Source organism: Cuculus canorus, chromosome 6, assembly GCF_017976375.1.
Source record: "Cuculus canorus isolate bCucCan1 chromosome 6, bCucCan1.pri, whole genome shotgun sequence".
NCBI lineage: Eukaryota > Metazoa > Chordata > Aves > Cuculiformes > Cuculidae > Cuculus > Cuculus canorus.
The window spans coordinates 10493436-10510449 of NC_071406.1; the positions used below are offsets into that span (position 1 = coordinate 10493436).

General features: G+C 40.7%; 2 protein-coding genes across 4 annotated transcripts in view; one reads left to right on the forward strand and one right to left on the reverse strand.

Annotated features, from left to right (window-relative positions):
• The window catches only part of ESYT3 (extended synaptotagmin 3), a 36377-nt gene extending 32696 nt beyond the window's left edge, over positions 1 to 3681 (forward strand). The window contains exons 21-23 of one of the 2 annotated variants that reach the window (XM_054070234.1): positions 1264 to 1369; positions 1904 to 1953; positions 2829 to 3681. In XM_054070234.1, the coding sequence (XP_053926209.1) occupies positions 1264 to 1369; positions 1904 to 1953; positions 2829 to 2865 (193 nt within the window). In that variant the 3' untranslated portion in view covers positions 2866 to 3681. The remainder of the gene's footprint in view (positions 1 to 1263; positions 1370 to 1903; positions 1954 to 2828) is intronic. The other variant, XM_054070235.1, reaches the window with a different exon arrangement.
• A 184-nt stretch (positions 3682 to 3865) lies between these two features.
• CEP70 (centrosomal protein 70) lies at positions 3866 to 17013 on the reverse strand. 2 transcript variants are annotated; one of them, XM_054070242.1, is made up of 16 exons: positions 16931 to 17013; positions 15434 to 15533; positions 15152 to 15275; positions 14645 to 14825; positions 14152 to 14321; positions 12523 to 12582; positions 11716 to 11815; positions 11230 to 11318; positions 10808 to 10882; positions 9620 to 9722; positions 8777 to 8947; positions 7983 to 8129; positions 7310 to 7478; positions 5805 to 5919; positions 4774 to 4853; positions 3866 to 4377 (listed from the first exon to the last, which is right to left on the reverse strand). In XM_054070242.1, the coding sequence occupies exons 1-16, from the start codon at positions 16937 to 16939 to the stop codon at positions 4316 to 4318; spliced, it is 1755 nt and encodes a 584-aa protein (XP_053926217.1). In that variant the 5' UTR covers positions 16940 to 17013; the 3' UTR covers positions 3866 to 4315. The 2 variants fall into 2 exon arrangements, with proteins under 2 accessions (XP_053926217.1, XP_053926218.1); XM_054070243.1 differs by having other exon boundaries at positions 15434 to 15606; positions 16931 to 16983.
• Position 17014: the final 1 nt, after the last annotated feature.

Genomic DNA, 17014 nt, shown 5'->3' on the forward strand with positions numbered 1-17014 from the left:
GCTGAGGTCAGTTGGCAAACCATCAGCTTGGGACCCTCCTGAGAAAATAGGCTTCCCTTTGGTTTAGGCACATATCTCGATTAAAGGCCTTCCATGGTCATTTCATTTACCAAACACAAAGGAAGCTTAATTACTTTCTACAAATCATTAACGGGCACCAACCTAACATAGCAAGCTCATAGCAACATTATCTGGTTCATATTTTCAATTGTGTTTTTGAAATTGAATTTGTTTCCCTTACGAATGGATGGATGTTGTCACTGAGACCTGGTGAGAGCAGCATAAAATGCTCCCATCTCTGCTGACAGTGCCGTGTCCGCAGCTTTGCCGCTGAAACAGAATGTGTTTTGTGTAAAACCCAACTTAGTAATGCTGAGACGTAGAGCTCTTTTGAGAGGTGGCTCTAAAGCTGTATTTAGAGGAAGGTACTCATGTGAAAACAGGTGAATATTGGGTGATGCTGAGTGACTCAGTCTCCTCCTGCATTAGGTCCTTTCTGTATACGTCAGTATAAGGCAGAAATGGAGAAAAGGCTTCAAAATATTTCATCTTAGCACTCAAAACACTAACGCTGTGCATTTTGCTTCTGCCTCTTCTCGTGCACTCAACTGATTTAGTACCAGCACAGCCGTTGGGAACAGCACCTTTTCTTCCTCAGCCTCAGTATTGACACATCCTCCACATCCTCAATTAAGTGCAATAGGCTGAGCCATACGTGGCTTCAAAACATTACCTGTTTTACAGCTCTGACTTGAGGAAAAGCTATTCAGCTGGGCAGAACTTTAATGACTTAGCGTGGACAAAACTCACTTGACACTGGATGAGGTGTGCCGGAGGCATGAGTTGGAGCCATTAAGAATTTAATTGCCACAGGTTTCAACCTTTGCCTCTCTTCATGTGGTACAAGCCTGGTTTGTAAACTTGGGGGGTTGGCTCAGCTATTTCCTCTGAGTAATAAAGCTTGCATGGAAAACACGCTGACCTTCCATGAAGAGGGAAAACAATAGTAAATAGCATTTCATCATGGATGCTTGTTTTCCCTTCTCCTGTCTGAACAACAGTGTGGCTTGTCTTCCATGAGGCCTGGAAGAGATTCCTTACAATGTGAATAAAATCTAACTCTAGAATTGCTTTTCCTGCGTCTTCCTTCTCTGTTAAAGTTCTGGCTGCTGACACTGTGTTCTGTCACTGTATTTTGGCCACCAATGCCTATAGGATTTTAGTTTCTGCCTTAAGTCTCCCTTTTTAAAACTTTACTTTTAGGTTTGAGTTTTTTGAATCTTTGGAAGATGTCAAGAAAAGGACACTGGACATTGCGGTGAAAAACAGCAGGCCGTTCATTTCACAGGAGAGGAAGGAGCTGGGAAAAGTAAGTTTGAAGAAGCTACACTCTTGATTATTAATAGAGACGAACAGCCTGGGCGGTTCCTGTAGTCCAGAAACGTAGTTTTATTAACCAGGTCTCAGTAATAGGACCAGCAATCTGGAAATAACTTTTTCTGCCAAGTTTTCACCTGACATCAGGCTGTATCCATGTGGAAGCTTATGTGATCTTGTGAGTTGTGTCCGATGCTGCTTCCTTTCAGAAGGGTGCTCCTGAAATAAAAATGTTTCTGGGGACCCACTGTGGCTTCTTTGGGGAATAGCTTCAATAGTGCAAACATAAAGCTGAGAAAGGCCTGGGATTAAACCCTAGAATTTGCTAATGCTGCTTTAAAGCTTTACATGAAGAGTAAACTGGAACCACTTCTTCAGTGACAGATAAATTTTCATGTAGTGCTACTGGGAAACTGAGCTGCAGCCCTGGAACTTGACCGTAGATCTGACTTGGGAGGAGTGTGAGCTTAGCTGATCAATTTGTACACTGAATAATACATAAATAAATAAAATTTATTTTTTAAAGGTGCGGATTGACTTGTCACAGGAGGATTTAATAAAAGGATTTGCACAATGGTAAGTTTTCGTCTCCATCCCTACATACCCTGCCTGTTGCTTTGCTGGGAGATTGTGTGATGCTGTTGGAGTGCTGGTAAATGGGTTCTGTGTTTTGGTGAGCAAGAAGAGTATTTGACCTGCAAACACAGGACTAACTTGAACTAATCTTGTTGTTTTATCTAAGTTGTGTGTTAATCCAGTAGCTGGTGCAATACTTGCCCTGTGAAACAGTTTTAATAAGAGGCCTGCATGTCAATTATAGTCTTCAGCATATTTTAAGTTGCTATGAAAGCCACTGGGACACATGAGTAAAAGAATTATGTTTATTAAAGTAACCTTGCAACAAATTTTAACTTGGATAAAGATCTTAACTAAATTAATGCTCTGATCAGCAATTTACAGATATAGGAAAAAACTTTAATTACAAAGCATTTATGGAGACTATTGTAATAAGGCAGTTTGGCTTTTATGTTCGTTGTGCAGATGTAAACTTTAAGCATTGGTCTGAGGCGAAGATTAAGAAACAGTGGCTTTTTTCCTTCTACGTCTGTAGTTAATGGCAGTAGTTCTTCCTTCTTTCTCATTCAGTGGAGCCCAAGGAATGTGGTGTGGAGCTTGCCATCCACACAGGCCAGCAGGATAGGAAAACCAAGTTCCCATGGCCCAGCTTGCATCTGTCTCTCATGTAAGGACAGGGCAATTACGGGAGTAGAAAAATTAAGCATCCAGAGTTCCTGGTAAAAAGCTGAGTTTGAGGCCATCTCTGAAGCCTCCTTTGTGCACTGCCTATGAAGCACAAGCAAGAAAGCAGCCCAGGTTCTCTCCATCGTGGCAGTTAAAACTTTAAAGGAAGTCTTGAACTACTCTAATGACTGATTGTGTCTGTCTTGCAGGTACGAGCTGACAAGGAGCAGACGCAAGAAAAACTGATTTCTTCCCATGTATATAAGTTACTGATTTTTCAGCTTTATATGAATGTACATATCTCTTTTGTAATTAATGCGTTTTGAACAGTCACTGCAAATTTGAAGCAGTCTTCGGCTCAGGACATGTAAATTTAATGATCCTACTCAGAGATTAGTTCTCACTGCAGTAAAACAAACAAACAAATGCACACTTTGGGAATAATTTGTCCCTAAATAATAAGTCCTTTATTTTTGCTGTTGCTGACATATCTGTCGCAAAGAACCCTTAAGTAGAAACACTTTCATAAGGAAGTGGTGTACCTGGAGACATTTTAGACTGTCAGCCAAGTGTCATTACTTTGCTTGGCAGTCTCATTTCCCCAGGACCATATTCATGTGGTTTTTAACATGAAAGCATTGTATTTTTAAAAGCATTCATTTTTAATCAGCTTTCTCCAGCTGCAGGGGCTACAGCACCCGTTGAAAGACACTGTTTAAGACTCCAATAGCAATTGTTTTTTTGAGAAACTAAGAAATGGGTTTTCCACTGTTCAAAAGTACCTTAGCAGGTTGTGGCTGCAGGTCTGTATATAGTGAGCTTCCAAAGGCAGGGACATTAGTTTACCTAGATGTCATTAAGGTTTTAGTTTGTGATGCCTTAAAATGTTTTGTTCTTTGTTACACTACATTTCAACACCTTGTAAACCTTGATCGTAAAGTGTTCTGCCTGAGGAACAGCAGAGTTTTGTAAACTAAGCTTTACTAATATCAGAGCAAAATATACCAGAATATTTTTGGAAGCTTGGTGTACTTGTTTCTGTACAATAAACTTCTGTCTTGCATAAGAAACTTGATTGATGCCTTTCTGAAACTGACTTTGGAAACATGACTGCAGTAACTTCAAATCCATGCTGCAGAGAAATCCATAAACCACCACTTGAAGCAAGTTTCAACTATTTTTGGCCTGGATTACATTAAATTGAGCCTGTCTCGGTCCATAACCAGAAAGAATACTCACTGAATAAAAATTTGCTCACATCCCAAACTTATCTGAAGATGTAACCAGCATCTTAAAATAGACTCTCCAGAAAACCAAGATAGGCGAAGGATGAAAACGCTATGGCTAAGGCTGTTGGACACCTTTCTCCCATACTTAATGTGTCGGCAACATTCAAAATGGTTAGTGGTTATAGTATGCTTGGCTTTGAGCAGGGTTCCGTTTCTGAGACTGACAAAGAGTTCATCAGCTCTCTCAATAGGACTGAGTAGGCCAGCTGATAGTGGTTTCAGTAAGTTTTTCTTAAGTTGATCATGAAACAAAAATTAAGAAAAACTGAAGAAGTTTTTTATTTATGTCAAAAAACCTGAAACTGTTGCTAAGAGTAACATGGTTTATAGAGGTAGATGTAAGGTCACATACATCAACAAGTACATTCACAGGTAAGAACTCTTGCTAAAGACAACCAGAGTAACTCTTAAGTAGCTACCAATTTCAAATTTCTCACAGTAGGTAAAATATCATCCAGGTTTCTGATCTCTGAAACAGAATGGAAAGCAAAACCAGTAAGATGTTTGTACCAAGAACATATTCACATTCAGCCAAAATTATAAATTACATGTTAGAAGTACAGCTAGTGAAGGAAATAATGAACTTCCATCCAGTAATGCTTTTGGAAAAAAATCAAGTTATCTTGCCGTAGGAAAAATACGACTGAACAAGTCCAACCCCTTTTTCAATGAAAACAAAGTTATTTTGGTCACTTCCCAAGGAAAGATATAAAGAGGAGGAGAGTGAGGCAAAAGTTAGCACCTTCCTTCACATCCTCCTTGTGTTTTAGCACTCCAGGAGGAAACAAAGCACGTGTTTGCTATTTAAAGTTTTACGAGGAAGCTTGGCGTGAAGATAATTACAACTGCTGCAAATATTACTCACCTAGAAGACAAAGCAAATCTTGAATGAGAGCTTGAAACGGTGGAAAGAAGCACTCATGCTCTTCTAGCTTATTGATGATACTGAAATGTGCAAGTGAGACTGTCAGATAAAAGGTGCAATGGCATTTTAAGTTCATCTTGGCTGTTTTGTCATACTATGTCATGACCTTCTGACAACACTGCTACATAGTAGTATGTAAAACCATCCACACCAAAAATGCGTTCTCCAGTTCTGAACCCACAGCCAACAAGCATTAGCTGTCAAAAGAGGATCTCTGATTTCACTATTTATGCACTATACACATCTTCCTTTCCTCCTTACATGGCACCAGGTAATTTTTGGACTGGAACATTAGTCTTTGTATGCTAAATATACTGCCTGGGGGTGGCTGATATAACTGCCTCAGAGGTGGAGCAAGGTATGTTTTATAAGCAGCTGTTCTCTAGTTAGAACTGTGAGGAATGCAGAAAGGTTGAGGGAGTTGGTGTTGTTAACTCGGCGTGTGTCAGGCTTGCTGCCTGCTGCGATTAATTTTTAGTATGCTTGCAGAGGCCACACCGACTATGAGCTCTTCTAGCCTGCTACCAAGTACATATATGTCATCAGCTGAAGATACAACAGGATTTGTCCAGTTCCCAAAAGCAGGTGTATGCAGCTTGAGGCACACGTTCTCCTTGCAACTCACAATTACAGCTGAAACATTGCCGCCCTTTCTCCTCCCCACTTACGTGCAGTATTCACTTTGTCTCCTTATGAAACACACATCCTATTGAGGCTCATTTGATCACCTTATCCAAGCAAACCAAGAGGGTGCTTTGGAACCTTCTAGCCTTAATTTTCCTTTTGGCCAGCTTTGTCCTTTTTGAAGTATTCAAGATTTGTTTCATGTAGGATAGCAGTAGCACCATTTCTGTCACAGCTCACTGACTTTGTAGCAAATAAAGTTTCTTTCAGTATTGGTTTTAGACAGTTCTCTCAATTACTAAATGTGATAATTGGAGATTGGTCACAAATGGAACAGCCCCACATACCTACGGATGTCTTGAGTCCCCAGAAGCTGCTGTACCTGCTCAGTCATGTTCTCATTAATTATGTCACACAGTTTCCCAACAGTATCCACTACCACAGTGGGTGGAGCTGAATTGTCTGTGGAAAATCAAACACTTGGTGTTTATTACAGCAATGGTAACAGGAAAGTATTTTAGACACAATCCAATTCCTGCAGGTGCCCAGTTCTTGTCTGCTTGTCACACATCTAAGCATACTCTTCCCTCATTCACAGAAAACAAACGTTAGACATAAACGAATGTTAGCTAGGAAGGGTGAATCAGTAAGCCTTTAGTGACTAAAAAACGCATCAGAGCTGCATATTTTCGCAATAGGAATGATACTGAAGTGCACTCTACAGTGTCAGTGGAAATCAGCCAACTAAAATTATATATAGAGGGTTATTCAATTAGGTTCCTGTAACAGCAGCAGCTCGATATAGGTCAACAAAGAACCTGGTCAATAAATACTTTGTGAACAGCCAGAATTTGTTTTGGTATTGGATTTTATCTGCTTTGACTGCTGTGACTGAAGGTAACAAGCTCCTTGTCCTGTTCTGCAATTTCAGAAGAACTAGGTTTGAAGAAGATATCCTCAGAACTCCATTGGTTTGCGATTATTAGGGAAACACAAGGTTTCCTTATCTCCTGTCCTAGCTAGAAGACTGCTTCCCTCTTCTTGAATGAGGCCCAGAAGACGTTAGCAGTTGCAGAGCCGTGCTCTCAGGCTGTACACCCTACAGAGCAGCCAAACATTTAAACCAAAGAACAGCAACAGCTGCAGTTCTCCGTAAGTAGGAAGTGGAAGAAAATGGGTACTGAGAAGTAACTAAGTATACCTCTGAGTGGTGGCACTTAGTTTATGACATTGAACAACTTCTTTTTTTACCTTTAGCAATATAAGGAGGAAGTTTCTGTGGACTGGACATAATTACACTTGAATGAATTACTGAGTAGAAATCTACACCAAAGGTTGAGTTGTTTTTTCTTAAACTTGTTAACTTTCAAGTATAGGTTGAAAGATGGTCAAGAATGACAAAGTCAGCCCACAGGAAACAAAACAAAACAAAAAATCATTTCCTTAGTTATTCCTTTCTTCTGCCTCCCTGGTATTCTTCAGCAACTGCTAAAGGCTTACAAATAATGGAAGTTTGCTATTTTTAAACTCACAATTGACAGCAACCTATTTTTATTTTCCCAGTGAAGACTATACCTAGTTACTCATTTCTCAGCAGCTCAACTTTTTTCCTAGGAAGAGATCAGCCTTACACTTGTCTTCTTCCTGCAGGCCCCCCCCTTTAAGTACTGGAAGGCTGCTATAAGATCTCCCCAGAGCCTTCTCTTCTCTAGGCTGAACAACCCCAGCTCTCTTAGCCTGTCCTCGTATGGGAGGTACTCCAGCCCTCTGATCTCCTTTGTGGCTCTCCTTTGGACTCAGTCTAACAGATCCATGTCCTTCCTGTGCTGAGGACTAGGTAGTAAGTCTTTACCTAGTTGCAGAAGCTCACGGAGGTTTCTCATAGCATTGGTCATTTCCCCAAGCTTTGTGTAAACCTCATTCATTCGTGGGTAAACGCCATTCAGAGAATTCACATCAAACAACTTCTGGAAGTGCGAGACTATTGCAAACAAGGTTGGTACGGATGGAGTCTGGGTGTTCTGTAGCAAGCAGAAAGAATAATTTATCAATGTTCTTGCTTGACAAAGTGATAGCTCTTAACCATTCTTAAAACTAGTGTATGAAGAAAAATTATTCTATTATATCACAGAATTCCAAATATTTTTAAATCTGAAGACCTATTTTAAAGAATTTTCAGACACCAATATCCAGCAAACCAAAATACTCTTGAAAGCTTTCTTCTCTCCTGCTTAGTAAGCACATTTATGTATTCCTAATGCTGACTGAGAAACAGACTGAACAGGATAACACCTGAGTCTACAGGGCAATGCAAATTCATTGTTGGTCAAATGACTGATTAAAGCAATCTTCCCCAAGGTCAATTTATCTATTATGCTAAAATAGTCTTTGAATATTGAATATCTTCAAACAGCTATTTCTTAAACCCCACAAGGCTTTCAGATGTGCAAGTCTAATCAGCGTGTGAAGAACGCATTTAAGAACTGCGCAGTAATTTGTGATTATAAACCCCTGGTAAGAATTACCTTTTCCTTATTTTCTATTTCTTCCAAAATTGCATCTACTGTGAACTGGAGGTCTTCAACTCGTATGGATTCTCTGTTATCCTGCGGATCTGCTGTGTGCCAGGGCATCAGTTCCAGAGACAGTTTTTTCAAGGACCTGTGCAAATCCTTTTTAAAAGAAGAGAGGGGACACAAATTATTTCAGTAACTTCTTAATTTTTTTTTTAAATTATAGAAACGGGCAGACTTTCTGTTTCTCACACACAGAAACATTCCAGTACTGGAGATAGTAAGGTTTTAATTTTAATGGAATTTAAGGACAGTATCTTGCTTACATTCTTAAATTTAAAAAGAACAACAATAGTCTAACAATTGAAGTACTTCATATATTATAGTTTCAGTGAAGCAAGAAGTGTTTGTCATAGAGTTTGGTTTTAAACAAAATTATTTCATTTGTATTTGGAACAAAAAGAAAGACAGACTGTATTTGGAACAAGAAGAAAGAGAGAGAATGCACCGTTATTAATGTGTGCGTATATAGATTCTAAAGTTTAAGTGTATCCTTAGGGACTCAGCAAGTGAACAAAAACATTTAGGCAACACACAGAGGAACATCTCTGGCCCGTAGGCACACAGCACATTTTTCACTGTACTCTGGTTTTAAAGCAGTATATAAATGGTCAGCAGAATTATTTACCAACAAGCCAGGCAACAAAAGCTACACACAGAGAAAAAAAACCTGTATGTAGTGAAAGACTGAGGGGTGGTCAGCAGATTGGAGAATGAGTATAAAACTAAGTACAAATGTGCATTACCTTTAGGGCCATTAGCTGATCTGCCCACATTTCTATAGTAAGTGGAAGGTGCTCAAATCCACATTCCTGTCCGTTCTCTTTAATAGAATTTTGCACTGGCCCTTTACTGCGCCTGTATATTAATGGAGGAGCTCTTGGACTTTGCAGAATAGAATCAATATGGGACAAAACCTTCAACAATAAATAACAGATGTTATTGCTCAAATATGTACGACATTTTATAACAAAATCCCTTTCCGGCAGTCATGATTGCCTAAACTTTAAATCATAAATAGCTCCACTGTTGACAGGTTTTACAGATGCATTCAATAGGTAATAGATTCAAAAATTTAAAAATATACTAGCTAGGAGATATGTAAAAGTAATGCAAATACACTTCCCTTTGAGGGATATTTAACATTTATCCACTTGAGGCATTGTTCCTCCCACAGTTTACATTTTGCTATGTTTTATTATATTTGCCTTTTTTCATTCAAAGAAAAATAAAAGCCACTATCTCCTCAGGCATGTTTAAAGCCATAACATAAGGATCCGTTTTGCCCAAAACCTTGCACAAATCCCCTGTCCTGAAGAGACTTCAGCTAAATCATTGAGATTTGCTGTTTGCCAACCTAGACTCTGGTTCCATGCTGTATTTTCAGGCAGTTTACACTAAGATAGAACAATTAAGAACAAGCCTACATTCACTGCCAAATCCAGAACATTACACATCTTGTGTAAAGAACTTCATACGAACTCTTAGGCTCAAACCAGCATGCTTCAGTTTACAGTTACACACAACTCGTGTATTGTATTTCTCTGTAACAGCGCTAGATATACACAGCATAGATGAAATTAGGATACCTTTAAGTATTGCTGGCAAACTGCCTGCAGCTGATCTACTCCTGTGATAGTCTCAGGTTCTTTCTTTTCTTCTGTTCTTTCTCCAGTATTGCTCCCCGAAGATCTACACGCGAAATACATACACAGGGTTACACAAATAGCCTTAGCAGGAGACACTGCTTTCAATTTGATTAAAGAACCAAGTGTGTGGCACACATAACTACAAAGTAAAATCTCCACCTTATGATGCCTGCCAATAGAATTCCATCAAACTGAACTAGCTGAAGAATCTAAGACCTAATGTAAATATCATTAATTTATCTCAAATCTCCAGAGGTTATTCCAGACTGCCCACCAATTTAGAAGGGACACTGCTGGATGTACAGTTGTTCTCTTACCAGCGGTTCTACCCATGGATGAGGACTTAAAATCCACAACTTTACTCAAGAGGGTCACATTCTCACAGTGTATCTGCTTGAACTTCTTTCCTGGCTTACTATATATAACACCCTAGCCTTCTCGTCAAATCTGAGATCACTTTCTCTAAAACTACCACCTAAATCATGCCCACTGCCATAAAAGAAAAGAACATTTAAATATACACGATGTGAAATGAAGAGCTGAACATTTTTAAACTTTAAGTGATGTCTTTTTCAGGCTATAAAATATTAGCACTCAGTACACACGCACAAATGAGTAAGTGAAACTACAGATAAAAACACTTTGCCAATACTGGATCTCTAAACTTTCAATGTGTTTTCTTAGCAATGTTTCAGAAAAAAAAAAAAAAGTCCATTTCTAACATTACTATGGACATAACTTCAGTAGTTGTAACTTCGTGCCAACTCATATTTTCTAATTCATAATCCATAATGTACCCGGTAGCTTTCTTTATAGCTCATGGAAGAGGCAAACAACACAGTTTGGTCCTAACCATACTGCCTGCAATAGCACCCAAATCCAGAAAGACAAAATGAAATAAACCCAACACGCTTCTGTGCCCCGATTTGGAGATGATGCCATCATCAGAGATTTGCAGGATGACTTTGGAAATGCAGTAGCATTTGCTGCCCATAAGCAGACTCTGAGGAACACTGATAAGGTGCACACTTTATAAGCTACTATCTGCATTACAGGTTGCAGAGTATCTTTGTCTTAGTTCAGAGAAGTTCAGAGGATTCATGAAAGTTACCAAAGAAATATACGCACTGGACAGTTTTCTTTAACGTTTTCTCCAGTTTCTTCACTTGGTGCTTGTAAAGTTTTAATTCCTGTGCTGTTGGTCTGTTAGAATGAAAAAGTACCATATTATATGTCTTGCACTTGAAGGTATCTATAAAACTGAGCCACTTGAAAAAGTAAGAAAGCTTTGCCAGTGCCGCAACATCAATTCTGGAAATGAAATTCTGCAACATTTCTACATAGCAACAGCAAACTAACCATTAGCAGTTGTTATCAACAGCATAGGGAGGGAAGGCTGGCTGTTGCTGCCAGATCTCATTTCTACAAATCGCTTTTAAGGGCAGGTTTCATACTACACTTCTACACTTGCTGGTGCTGTCTGCTTCTTTCTTTGTAGAGCAAAGTCTACCAAAGCGCTTTTACAAAGGATGATACTTATCCTTTCTCACCTTATTTCCAAATCTTTCTTGAGATTTATATTTTCAAGCAAAAGCTGTTCATTCCTGGCTTTTGTTTCAAGAAGTTGTTTCTGGAAAGACTGCAACATAGACTGTGTTATTTCTTTTATTTCACTCATTCCACAAACAACATGCATGAACAATTTAAACAACGTGCATGTTAAGAAGGGCTCCGACTTGCCTATACAGCAAGACAGTGTGGACGATAAATTAGCCTACTTAAGACCAAGAGCCCGCTGCATTAGACCACAGGTGGAGAAGCTATGATTAAGGTCTATGTAGTCCCCAGCAAAGACAACTCAAAACACAGTAAGCAATCTTTGAATAAAAACAGCAAACCCTGCCCATGGAAGTTACAAATTCAGAAGGCATGGTAAGAACAGGGGGATAGAAATCAAACACATACATGTTTCTACACAGCTCTTGGAGGGTTACCGTTTAGAAGTCTACACTGACTTATTCATAGCAGTAACATACCGTGAGCAGTGCTCTATAATTAGGAGTAGCATCTAGATTTAAGAATTCTTCCTTGCTTTTTACTTCTCTCTGTACCTGGTCTTCATCTTTTTTATATTGCCTATTGGAAAAAATAAATTGTTTAGCTTAACTGCAATTTGATCACCTCAAAGATCTAACTTGGCCTGACTAGCAGTTATGTATGGTAATAATGTTTCCATAAACTTCAAAGTAAACAGAATAGAAATTCTGCCCTATGATTCACCGCTCTTTTCTGTTATTTCTGGGAAGCTGTTTCATATGCTAATTAAGTACATTATACTTATTATATATTCCTCAAAAGTTATTCCTCAAAAGAAATTCCAGTACAAGAAAATCCCATTTCAGTTTTCAAGATAATAATCTCAAATTATAGGAATGTCTCAGGTATCTGCTCATTGCTTTGTACCATGTGGGCACCAAAAAGCTGATATCCCTTTTGTTTAGGGAGATCTGCTGACTGAGCACTGCTAATACAGTAATTCTTCTGCCTGTGAACCATGGCAAAAGGGGATGGGAAGGAAAAAAAAGAAAGACAAAAGAAAGAACTATAGCTCAAGTGTCTAAATACCCCCAAGTTCCTGGCTGTCCTGGACTCCTGACTGAGCAGCTGCTTAGCCTGATTGAAAGCTATTCCCTGGATGAATCCAGAACCATCATAATCCTTTGCTGTTTCTTACATGCCAGTGACATCTTGAACACTGAATATTTACTATTACAAGCTTCAAGAACAGCAAAGAGTAAGAAAATTTTGAACAGTAGGGCCATAAGGCATTAGAAAAGACCTACCTTAGCTCCTTTTTCATTTGACTGATTTGAGATTCATAATAATCAATTAGAGAAAGGAACCTGAAGAAAGGAAAAATGGAATTTTGAATTTCAGATATTCTCAAAAAATCATGCTTGAAGGACACTGTGACCACCCCATAGGAACAGGTCAGCTTACCAAGCTTCACTGCACTTCAGAAGTGACTGCATTTGATAGTGGGTTCTCTTTCACACCACATACACAGAGTCACAGATTTCCAAAACACAAAAGTAGAGACATTAACTTTGTACTAGACTAAAAGTGGCAAAATTATTCAAGAGGAGACAAAAGCTAAATCCTCCTGACAACCTCCTCATCTTGTGACTATATTTACTCAGCAGTCTTAACAGCACGGCACAGCCTCGAGTGCCAGGGCTCTGCGACCATTGCAAGAGGGAGAGAGCACAGGTCCCACATAGCCCAAGAACACCTGACTCCAAAGAAACCAGAAGGGCTTTCAAAGTGAGCTGTTGCAAAAAATACAGCCACAAAAAAATGAACAGCTAAGAAACCACCTTTCCTCTTGAGTCCTCTGTGATTGTCGCTTTTGAAGAGACACAAGAGAAAGGACAGGGAACCAAATTCAGTGATCTTTCTTCTCATGCAGTGAGGGAATGAGAAGAGGGCTGTGTACATACAATCCCTTTTAAATGCTTCCCAGGTAAAAATCACTATACAGGCCTAGAAAACCAGGTGACACCAGCACAATAAAGTGATGGCCACCGGAGGCCTAAGAACCGGCAAATCTCTGATTATAGCAGAACTACAGAGATCTTACTGCATAGAAACACAGGCTGGAACACTTTCTCAGCACTGTCGATAAAGTACCTGGGAAACCTTAGAGCAAGTCCGCAGTCAGAAGTTGAAAAGACCAGCTTCACTTCAGAAGTGACTGCAAACAGGACAAGGCTTTATTTCTGGGGGGAAGGAGTGAGTAGTGGTCGTGCTTGTTGGTTTTTAATTTACATTTTAAGGCGTCAGACCCTCAGGATGGGACCAGCCTGGGAGATACTACAGTTCCAGAGCAGAGAAATCATTCCCTTCTCTTTGCTGACACCTAGTGTCTACAGGGGCTGGCAAATTGTTACTTTCTGCCATAGATTAAATCCAGCCTTCCAGTTCTTAAAGGGGCCCCACCGGAAAGCTGGGGAGAGGCTCTTTATCAGGGAGTGCAGAGACAGGACGAGGGGGAACATTTTTAAAGTAAAAGAGGGGAGATTGAGATCAGATATTAGGAAGAAATTTTTTACTGTGATAGTGGTGAGACACTGGCACAGGCTGCCCAGAGAAGTCATGGATGCCCCATCCCTGGATGTGTTCAAGGCCAGGTTGGCCTTGAGCAACCTGATCCGGTGGAAGGTGTCCCTGCCCATGGCAGGGGGGTTGGAACTGGATGGTCTTTAAGGTCCATTCCAAACCAAACCATTCTATGATGATTCCATTATACAAAATAACATTACCGCATTGATGAACCTTTACAAAACTCATATTTCAGCCTCCACTCCTAAGATTTCCGGCCTTTTTTCATATAAATATCAAGAACAGTTACTTTAAAATCCATTTCTCATCTACTGTTACAAAAAATATACCAATATAAGAAAATTACTTACTGCTGATCTAGAAGAGACTTGGGAGCTCTTTTGCAAAACCGACAAAACATTTTATTTTGAGTGGCAAGACGCCGTTGCTCCTCCATCCCAATTTTGCACAGCTCCTTCTGCAAATGGGCAATCATCTCTTCCTGCTCTTGCAGCTTTTCCTGCTGTTGTTGATATTTTGCCTGTGAACAGATAATGGAAGCATCATGAAATTTTACTAACCCACAGACTGGAGACTGCACTGTATGTGCCCATGGATCCGCCTTGGTCCCAAGGAGGCTTAGTATTTGGGTTTTAGCCATATTGAAGTGGTGATGGAAGAAGGATGTAGATATTTTTCTAAGTTATTGCTAGAAAATTCTTTATAGATTGAAAAATATTAGCTCTAAGCCATGTACTAATTCTGTGACCCAAGACTCATGTTTATTTTGATCAATGTAAATATTTTTAGAGCTTTTAAGGCAAGTTAAAAGTTCAAATCCTCAGACAGCACTAACTGAATTACCTGTGAAACTTTTTGATCTTTCTGAAGTTCTCTGACTTGATTCTGTTGCTGGCAAACTTTAGCTATCGTCTCATCTTCCAACTGACAAATTTTGGACTTAATGTTTTTCACCACATTTTCCAAATCATTAGCCCGTTGTTCTTGTCGAGATGCCCGCCCTCGTTCCTGTCGTATCTCATTTCTGAAAAAAATAAATCAATCCTTGATTTCAATTAAACTCATCTCACTAAATATAGTGAAGAAAGCACAGGCCTGACAAACATTATGTGATGACACTGAATAATAGCCTGTGGCAACAGGCAGGAAGCATGCTGGTATGGGAAGCAGCAGCAGATGAAATAACGGAAGAGCTCAAAAGGAACTCAGGCAATATTGCTCCATACTGGACAATAATCTCAGGCAAGAGGTCTTAAACCTTGGGTATGACAAGCTCCACCTGGCAGGAGATGGACACTGATAATACTTATAGTTCGCATTACCAAGGCAGATCGCCCCACTGGATTTTACCTAAGATTACGATTAGCCTCCATTAGCCCCTGCATCATTTTCTGCTGTCGGTCGATGTCTTCCATCAGTGTTTTTAATGCAAGTCTTACTCCTAGAGAAGACTGACTGTCTAAGACAATCATATCTGAAGATACAGAAAATAAAGTCATAATGAAAGGCTTTTAATAGCTGAAGAAGATACCATCTCTGCTACCATCTAGAAGTGATGGCTTTAGAGATGTGTTATGAACTTAAGCTTACTATTTTCAAATACAAACATCTGTAAAATCAGCATTTGCTTACCTGATGTATTTCTGCAGCTTTGGGGGTCAGCAAGACTCACCGGTTTCAACCCATTGTGCATTAGTAGCTGGTTTAAGTTCTCCCATTCTGCCTTCTCCTGCTGCAGTTGGGAGAAGGTGAAAAAGAGACAGAAACCTGAGATCTCCAGATCAGCTCGCCATCTTCTGCCCTTCCTGGCGTGCAGACAGTGAAAGATATCAAATCTTCCCTAAATAAAAACAAATTCCAGAGCCCCAAGAAGCCCTAACCACTACAGGCAGGCTTATGCCCAATAGGATCTGTAAGAGATACTGGGAACAAATGTACTTAATAGCATAGAATCATAGAATAGTTTGGGTTGGAAGGGATCTTAAAGATCATCTAGTTCTAACTCCCCTGCCGTGGGTAGGGACACATCCCACTAGATCAGGCTGCCTAAGGCCCCATCCAATCTGGCCTTGAACACCTCCACACAACTGCCCTGGACAACCTGTTCCAGTGCCTCCCCACCTTCACCGTGAAGAAATTCTTATGTCTAGCCTAAATCTGCCCCTCCGGTTTATACCAATTGCCCCATGTCCTGTTACTATAAACCTTTGTAAAAAGTCCCTCCCCAGCTTTCTTGTAGGCTCCCTATTGGAAGACCTTAAAGCAATCTATTGGAAGGTCCCTACAAGGTCTTCTTGGAGCCTTCTCTTCTCCAGCTGAACAACCCCAGCTCTCTCAGCCTGTCCTCATATGGGAGGTGCTCCAGCCCTCCTCTGGACTGGTTGCAACAGCTCCATACCCTTCTCATCACAGAATTGTAGAATGTTTTTTTGTTGGAAAAGACCTTTAAGATCAAATCCAACTATCAATTCAGCCCTGCTAAGTCTGACACTAAACCACGTTTGACAAATCCATGGAGAAGGTTCTGAGGAGACCTTATAGCGACCTTCCAGTACCTGAAGGGTGCCTACAGGAAAGCTGGGGAGGGGCTGTTCATAGAGGCTTGGAGTGACAGGACCAGGGGCAACGGATATAAACTGGAGAGGGGCAGATTTAGACTAGACATAAGGAAGAATTTCTTCACGATGAGGACGGTGAGGCAGTGGTACAGGTTGTCCAGGGAGGTTATGGCTGCCCCATCCCTGGAGGTATTCAAAGCCAGGTTGGATGGGGCCTTGGAGCAGCCTGGTCTGGTGGATTACATGATCTTCAAGGTCCCTTCCAACCCAAACTATTCTATGACTCCATGGATACCCCAAGCACAGCACCTACTCATTTTCTAAACCCCTCCGGGGCGGTGCCTCAAGCACCTCCCTGGGCAGCCGGTTCCAGCGCTTGGCAACCGTTTCAGCAAATAAATTCCTCCCGCTATCCCCCTTCTCTCCCGCCCCGGGCACTTGCGGGCCGTTTCCCTGGGGAGGAGACACCCACCCCCGCCCCCCGCACCGCCTTTCGCTCGGGCAGAGGCGCTGAGGTCTCTCAGGGTCAGAGCGATGCGCAATGAGTGAGATTCAGTTTCGTCCCGGGTACCTCGGCCATGGCGCGGGATAGCAACAGCACCGGCTGCCCGGCAAGGAGAAGGCGGGAAGGCGCGAGGCCGGCCGGGAGGGAGGC

Bases quoted from the DNA above. Each gene is read 5' to 3' on its own strand.
- CEP70 (XM_054070242.1), bottom strand. The intron at 15,276-15,433 runs GTAAGCAAATGC...CTGTATCTTCAG, and splicing joins AAGCTGCAGAAATACATCAG to ATATGATTGTCTTAGACAGT. The intron at 14,322-14,644 runs GTAATTCAGTTA...ATCTGTTCACAG, and splicing joins AAGATCAAAAAGTTTCACAG to GCAAAATATCAACAACAGCA.